This window comes from Poecilia latipinna, unplaced genomic scaffold (genome assembly GCF_001443285.1).
Source record: "Poecilia latipinna isolate Pla-1442-1.1 unplaced genomic scaffold, P_latipinna-1.0 Scaffold2028, whole genome shotgun sequence".
Lineage (NCBI taxonomy): Eukaryota > Metazoa > Chordata > Actinopteri > Cyprinodontiformes > Poeciliidae > Poecilia > Poecilia latipinna.
Window position 1 is genome coordinate 109062 of NW_015114644.1, and position 8288 is coordinate 117349.

Sequence of the window (8288 nt, forward strand, 5' to 3'; positions counted from 1 at the left end):
TTATTGATCTTTTCTGTATTATTTTTGCTTTTATGGTTATTCGAGCTGAAAATGTTCTTTAAAAACATTATTATTGTTTAGCATCATAATTTCTGGGGCAGTTTATGGTCAGAACCAGCTGATGACGACCCCATCAGAACCCTGACCGGTTCTGGATCTGGGCTTCTGCTAGTCGACTTGGACTGGGCCAGAACTTCTGCAGGACCAGATCAGGTCCGGCGTGAAGGATCCCATTGTGTTCTGGGGAGGTCAAAGGTCGACCCAGAGAAAACTGATGGAAACAGAACCGTCTTTGTGTTCTGATGGGTCCAGATGAGTCACTGAGATTCTGCTCTTCTACTGAGCTGAGAAAATCCTGGGAGCCTTCCAGCTCTTGGTTCTGGTCTTGGTTCTGGTCACAGGACGTGTTTCTGTGTTGCAGGTGGAGGACGGGATGAATGTTCTGATTACGGGTCCAAATGGCTGCGGGAAGAGTTCGCTGTTCAGGATCCTCAGTGGGCTCTGGCCCGTTTACAGAGGAGCTCTGTACCGACCAGAACCGCACAACATGTTCTACATCCCCCAGAGGTAAACACCCTGGTTCCCACTGTGGTTCTGGCTGGTTCTGGTTCTGACTGGTTCTGTTTCTGAGCAGGCCTTACATGTCAGAGGGAACCCTCAGAGACCAGGTCATCTATCCGGACTCGGTGGACGACTTGGTCCGGAAGGGACTGACGGATTCGGACCTGGAGGAGATCCTCCGGACCGTCCACCTGCTCTACATCCTGGACAGGGAGGGCGGTCAGTGAGCTGCAGCCACAGTACTACAGGAGTACTGGAGTAGTTCTACGGCGGTACCACAGTAACTCTGTGTGTGTTTCAGGCTGGGAGTCTGTCAGCGACTGGAAAGATGTTCTTTCTGGAGGAGAGAAGCAGAGGATGGGGATGGCCCGCATGTTCTACCACCGGTACCTTCACTGCTTCTTCACTGATAGTTCAGGTCCAACCGGTTCAGGCGTTGGGGGTCATGGTGCCTCCCTGTGACATCATAGAGAGCTGTGATTGGTGGGTGTGGTGATTCTCTTCAGCTGATTGGCCGTCTCCCCCGCAGGCCGCGGTACGCCCTCCTGGATGAATGCACCAGCGCCGTCAGCATCGACGTGGAGGGAAAGATCTTCCAGGCTGCAAAGGATGCTGGGATAGCGCTGCTGTCCATCACCCACCGGCCCTCCCTCTGGTCAGAAACACATGTTGCTGTGTTTGTGAGGACCAGAGGCTGACCTTGACTGACCTTCCCCTGTCCCACAGGAAGTACCACTCCCACCTGCTGCAGTTCGACGGAGAGGGAGGCTGGAAGTTTGAGCCGTTGGACGCCTCCGCACGCCTGTCCATGCAGGTGAGTCTGCCTGGCGGACCCGTTCTGCTGCCGCTTCTGGTCCAGACCCGGTCCAGAACCCGGCCGGGTGACGTTCTGGTTCTGGTTCTGTCGCAGGAGGAGAAGCAGCGCCTGGAGAACCAGCTGTCTGGGATTCCCAGGATGCAGCAGCGGCTGTCCGAGCTGCGGCTGCTGCTGGGGGAGCTGGAGGACGAGGACACGGCGGAGGGCCGGGTCACAGCGGCGCCGCTCTGCTAGAGGGAGCGCGCACGTGACCGCGCACGTGTGTTCTGGGGAGGCACCTGAGCATCCACGTAATTTAAATTTTTAACCAGTTCCTGTTTGCTGTCTGAGGCTCCGCCCCTTCCTGCCCGTTGTTCCGGGTCAGAGGTCACCTGCCCTGGACAGCAGACACACCTGTGGTGTGAGGAACCTGGTTGTGGTCCCACATTTCAAAGCTTTTAGTAACTGATTGTTATTAATTATTACATGTTGATGTCATCCATGATGCTGCAGTCGCTGCTTCAGCTGCCGAGCCTCACCTGTCAGGGGGCAGAGTTTCACCTGCAAACGACCCGGTTAAACCTGAACCAGTACACTGATGGATCAGCAGTCAGAATCAGTCTGCTTCTGTTCCCTACCTGTGATTGGCCACCTGCAGATGACTCCGCCCCCTCTCAGGTGAGCTCCAATCAGACAGGAAGCTGCTGCTGGTCACAGCTGTTACTCCCAGGACCGTGCGTCCCTGGGGGCGTGCACGTATCCCTGGGAGCGTGCACGTCCCTGGGAGCGTGCACGTCCCTGGGGGCGTGCAGGTGTCCTGTACCTGGCCGAAGCGGTTTATCTGATGCATCCAACTCAGAGGTCAGAGGTCACGTGACAGCTGTCGATTGTAATGAGCCATTTTGACTGTAACTGTGTGAACCAATCAGAGCTGAGCTGCTCAGCAACCAATCAGAGCTGAGCTGCTCAGCAACCAATCAGAGCTGAAGATGATGATGAAGAGGCCTTATTTTACAGTAAATAAAATGTTTTCTTCTGACACTGCCGTTTGTCTGGTTTTTCAAAATAAAAGCGGTCTGACCAGAAGGTGAGGCTCCGCCCACTTCTGTTCTCATCCAGAACCACATCAGAACCAGATCAGGTGTTCCTGGCTCCAGAATCCATTTGATTTGGTAAGTTAACGGCTGTTTCAGCCTCTGGTCCGGTTCTGGAGAGTTCTGGATTGATCTGGAAGGTTTGGAGGAACCGAGGAATCTGTTTTATGTTCTACCAAACCATTTAAGGTTCTGGCCATTGAACCATGAACAGAACCGAGTTGCAGAATTCCTGGGAAGTGTTTGGTTCCTCCCAAACAAAAAGATCTTCTCCAGAACCAGTACTGCTAGGACTCCAGAACCCCTCCCTGTGCTCTGTTTTGATTTGTTTTTTAAATTGAAATAATCTGGAAATAAATATTCCAATAATTTAATCTGTTTGGTTTCTGAGGATCTTTGGCTCCACCCACTTTCGGACGGATCCGGTTCCCCTCTGTCTGGACCGGTTCCCTCTGACCCGGTTTGGATCCACCAGAATCAGTCCAACTCAGAATTGGGATCTGGATCATCCGAACCAGAGGCGAATGTGGTACCAGAACAGAACCAGTCCTGAGCCCAGAACACAGCTGGGACAGATCCATCAGAATCAGAACCTCTGGCTCAGTTCTGCTGCTAAAGCTTCAAATTGCTGGTTCTGTTTCCAATAAGGTCAAAGGTCATTGGTTCTGATCATCAACATTGACCCAGTTTTCTACCTAGTACCAGAACTTCAGTCAGGACTTCCAGAACTCTGGAGGTTCTGGTTGAACAGAACCAAGAGTTCTGGAGTCTTTCCATCAGAACCAGCAAATTCCCACAAGTCAGAGTCACGTGGTCAGAACGTTTGATGACGTCAGCTCAGGTATGTTTTCACCTGGATGCTGAACTCTGTGATGGAGATGTTGATGCTGATGGGTGAGGTTCTGGAGAGAAAGTTTTGACCCGGTTCTAATCTGGTTCTCATCCTGATCTGGTCCTGGTTCTGGACCTGGTGCTACCTCAGACCCGACATGATTCCAGAACCTCCCTGTGGGTCCGGGCCGGACCGATACCTGCTGCTCCATGAGGCGGGGTGTAAGCGGGTCGCCCGGCCGGCGCCGCCCGGTCTCCGCTCAGCGGGGCGGGGTCTCAGCCAGACCTGTTGTTCGGATCTCGGAGCTCCTGGTCCCGCCTGGGTTCTGCTCGGTTCTCTCTGGCTCGCCGCAACTTTTCTCTGGCTTTTGGGACTCAGCAGGATCCGAAACAGACCTCTTGGTCCAGGTGAGTAAGACTCGGTTCTGCTGGATCCAAGTTGTCTCGAGCTGCATGAAGGAGCGCGCGAGCCAGGCGTGTCTGACGGGAGCGCGCCAGACTCACTTCAGGAATCTGATACTTTTCCATTTTTCTGCTTTTCTCCATTAATGTTGTGGATAAAAGGACCGGTTCTCAAAGGAGCCGGTTCTAGAGGGGGTGTTCTGTGATTCGGCTCTGAAATATCCCTCTGGTACCATTTTCCGGTTCCGTCTCTGCTGGTTTTAGTGTGCCTGCCTGCTGAATTCAGCTGAGAGCAGCGAGTTTTAAAGTGAATGGGTTTTGAACAGAGTCCGGTCTTTGAACTGAGGGGTGAAGAACCAGAACCTGCGGTTCGGTTTGGTTCGGAGTTTTGATGTCAGCCTGTCTTCTCTCAGCGGGGTTCTGTTGGAAGATGCCGACCAGTTCCGGTTCGGCTCAGCTGGGTTCTTCTCGGTTCAGCCTGCAGTGGAATAACTTACATTCCAACACAGGCACAGACACGCGCACACACGCACGGACAAACAGAGATACCCACGAACACGCGCACATGTGCACGAACGCTCTTGCATGAACGCGCAGTCAGCTGAACGGAGGCTCTGTGCTGATCTGGACTCGGTTCCGAGTCACCTGCTGATGTTTCATAAAACAACTTTACATCACGTGACCCTGTGACTGTAAACACACACACACACACACACACACACACTCTGCTGTCTTCCTCTGTAGCCTCAGGGGCCCCTCTGTCACCATCGGTTCGGTCCAAACTGTCCTAGTTGCTGCGGTTCTGATCCGGAACCTACTGGAGAGTTCTGGTTACTCACAAAGAACCACATCAGAACAGAACTTTGAAAACGCGAGCTATTCAGAACCACTTCGACCAAATAGAGTTCTGATGAATCTACCGGTAATTATTTCTAATGGAATTACAGAGCCGAATTTAGATCCAGTTAAATAAACCCAGTAGAATCAGAGTAACTAACCTGCTCTGATCAGTTACTCTGATTCTAATTAGTTACTCTGCTAACGAACCAACCTGGTTAGTTACCACTCTGGCTTAGTAATACATTCATTTTTTCATTAACTAGCTCTGTAAGATGGTTAACCAGTTAATTTACTAACATAGCAACTTCTAGCACTGTAAAAACAGTTAACCTAGCTCAGTTACTAAGAAACAAAGGAGCTGAGTTAATTATTCCACAGGTAGAAGCCACAGAGAACAGAAACATTAAAAATTATCCAAATTTTGAAGAAATCTAAAATATTTAAAATGATCTTGAGGAAAATAACATTTGGATGGTTCTGGTTCGATCGGTTCCAGGAGAGGAACCTGGATCCACAGCTGAGGTCCGGCAGCCTGGACAGAACGATCCGGTCCAGTTTTCTACCCGGTCTGGACCTTACTGGTTCGAGAAGTTAAAGTCAGAACTTTCAGTCTGTTCCCCTCTGACGGTCCAGTCGACCCGGTTCTACTGGAACCAGAACTCCATCATCTGCTCCACCTCCAGCTGCTGTGGTTCTCTCTCTTTCTCTGCTCTGAGTCAAACCAACCTGTTCCCCTCCTGGCCTGTGGGGGCGCTGCTCCAAGAACCACTGAAGGAAACGACACAAAAACCTCTGAAGACACTGAGAGCAACTTCCTTCTTCACCAGATGGAAACAAGATGGAGGATTTTAGTGTTTGGAGGATTTCTCTTTAGGCTAAAGACCAGGAGCCATTTCTACTGCTATTGCTAGGCTAACACCTTAGCTGTGGTTGTATTTACCCAGAAGGCCCTGCGCTATAGTCCACTTCCTGCTTTTGGAGCAGTCAGCGGTCCGCTTGGTGTTCACATGCAAACAGAACCAGAGTTCACTTCAACCGAACCCAGACTGAGGTTTGGAGGACCGGAGTTAGCTTAGCATTCATACCAACTGAACCAGACTTTCCAAGCATGAACTGGAGTCAGATTGAAGTGGACTGAACAGATCTGGAGGGAACGATGAACCCTAAGATGAAGAGACGCTGCAGATTATGGGATGGCGATGCTGCTGCTGAATGTTGCCATGGCAATATGTTTATAATGTGATGATCAGGCAGCTAGGCCTGAAATCTGGGCTGAAGGCTGAACTTAAACACCCAATATCAGAACATGTTTACATGATTAAGCCACGCCCACTCTGACCAAGCAGGCAGCTGATTGGCTGTTGTGAGCTGGGGGTAAAGGTGAGGACCAGCAGCCTGGGAGATGAGGTGCAGGGCGGCAAAAAGAGAAACTGCTGAGGTCAGGAAGAGGGTCACGTGACCTGGCTGAAGCTGTGACATCATCATCATCATCATCATCAGAGAGATGAAGATTAAACTGAACCTAATCTGAAGGATTTAGTCTGGGTCCAGATTCAAATTCAGATTACTGTTTGTGTCTAATCACCTCTAATCCACACACACACACACACACACACACACACACCCACACACACACACACACACACACACCTTCTACCCTACTGGACTCAAACCACTAACACCAGCCTGAGCTTGGTAATGGGGTCAGAACCGGACTGGATGGACAAATGGTTCTGAAGGTTCTGATGGTTATTTGAGTTCAGAGTGATGAAGAGTTCATGTCTTTATGATGCAACATGATCTGAGCTAGACCCAGAGGTCCCAGTCCGGGTCAGCTGGAGGATCGGAGCTGCAGTCTCTGTGTGTGTGTGTGTGTGTGTGTGTGCGCGCGCGTTTGTTTGTAATACCTGGTGGGGATGATTTTCCTGACATATACTACGTTGTGGGGACCAATTGCTCCGGTCCCCTCAAGGGGAAACCCTGTTTTTGGGTCAGGGGTCAGAGTTAGGGCTAAGGTATGAATTGAGTTTTGGTTGGTTAGGGTTAGGAAAAGGGTAAAGGTCAGGTTTAGGCTGTAGAAATGAATGGAAGTCAATGGAAAGTCCCCACAAAGATAGCCACGCAAACGTTTGTGCGTGTGTGTGTGTGTGTGTGTGTGTGTGTGTGTGTGTACGCACGCCTCATCTCTTCCTGCAGATGAAAGAGTTGCTAGTTTGATTCCTCAGGGACTCTCAGCCTGAAGCTGCAGATCTGAGCAGAAGACTGACTCTCAGGAGTGTGTGTGTGTGAGTGTGTGTGAGTGTGTGTGGGTGAATGAAGGAGCCTGAACTGATGTGCTCAGGTGTGTCTTGTTGTTCTTCCGGAGAGATGGGAAGCACTGAGGGAGCTCTTGTTGTTGTGGTGGTGAACTGAAAATATTAATCGATTATTGAAATAATCAGTAACTAATTCAGTGATTGATTAACTGGAGAATACAGATGTTAAAAAGGTGATTTGTGGAAAGAACAACATGAAATAATGGAACCAAACTTGAACAAAAAAATATAAACATTTTGGATTTAAGATAAAAAAAGTTTCTTTGTTTACCTGGTTCACATCCTGGAAATAAATCTGCTATTAATCACCTTTTCCATCCAGTTATTGATCAGTTAATCCAGAAAAATAGTACGTCTTGTAGGTAGAGACGCATCATAGTGAATGATAAAACATTCACTATTGGAATCCTGTAATTGTATTTTAGTCAATGAAATATTTCTTTTTTCTTTAAAAAGGAATTCAATAGTTTATTTGCATCTTTAATGTATTTCTAAGTTTTTATCTGATTGTCAGAATAACTAAAGAGTAAAATAAATGCTAGCTGCAGTACTGGTGTGAAGCAGGAGGTTCTGTAGTGTTGGTATTGTTTGTGGATCGGGCCTTTGGACCCGCTCGGTTCTGGTTGGTTCCACTGGTTCATCAGTGAAGGAAGTGAGATGGAACCGTCCTTCTCCAGTGTTTGATTCACGTCTAGAGCCATCAGAACTGCAACAGAACCTCTGCAGAGAGCAACAGAAACAGAACAGAACCAAAGCAGAACCTCTGTTTGAAGAGAACCAGAACCTGTGTGATGAAGATTGTGGGTGGTCCTCTGGAGGTCTGGAAATTCTCCATAATCCAGATTAATCCTCTCAATGCGTTTGGTGTTTAAAACCATCTGAAGTCAGAGGAACAAGCTGTCAGTGGGAACCTCGTCCTGTCAGAACCACTGAATCGGACCTTCCAGAACAATTAGAGTCCGGAGGGATCAGGGACGCCTCATCCTGCTGATCCAGACGGGTTTGGACTTCCTCATAGTAAAGACTTCCAGTCCAGCACTGAAGTAACAAATGCAGGATGTTTATGATGTCAGAGAAGGAAATATTAGAAAAGTGTTTATTATGGTCAAAAATAATACAGAGGTTTTTCACTTTATCACTGGAGGCCAATTTAATCCCATCCAGAGTGACTGATTAACAGGTTCTGGTCCAAAAACAACAACTTCTGTTTGGCCAGAATTTAAAACAACATTTAAAGTAATCCAGGTTTTAATGTCATCATGCCTGTAATCTAGAGAGACAACGGAGTATCAAAAACATAACAGTGAACATTTATCCCATGCTGTCTGATTGGTAGCACACGCTCAGATGGAGGGCGCTGTTCTGTCAGATAGCCCTACGCTGTCAGGATAGCATACATGCAGTTAGTACCATGCCCGCGCATGCGCATTAAGAAGTCCGACCGTCAGT

General features: G+C 48.9%; 2 protein-coding genes across 3 annotated transcripts in view; both read left to right on the forward strand.

The window, feature by feature from the left end:
• The window catches only part of LOC106935813 (ATP-binding cassette sub-family D member 1-like), a 19158-nt gene extending 17038 nt beyond the window's left edge, over positions 1–2120 (forward strand). For both annotated transcript variants that reach the window (XM_015016500.1, XM_015016501.1), the window contains exons 16-17: positions 1288–1375; positions 1472–2120. In XM_015016500.1, coding sequence (XP_014871986.1) covers positions 1288–1375; positions 1472–1612 — 229 coding nt within the window. In that variant the 3' untranslated portion in view covers positions 1613–2120. The remainder of the gene's footprint in view (positions 1–1287; positions 1376–1471) is intronic.
• LOC106935815 (ATP-binding cassette sub-family D member 2-like) lies at positions 72–1184 on the forward strand. Its single transcript, XM_015016504.1, has 3 exons — positions 72–567; positions 635–780; positions 863–1184. The coding sequence occupies exons 1-3, from the start codon at positions 434–436 to the stop codon at positions 1021–1023; spliced, it is 441 nt and encodes a 146-aa protein (XP_014871990.1). The 5' UTR covers positions 72–433; the 3' UTR covers positions 1024–1184.
• Positions 2121–8288: the final 6168 nt, after the last annotated feature.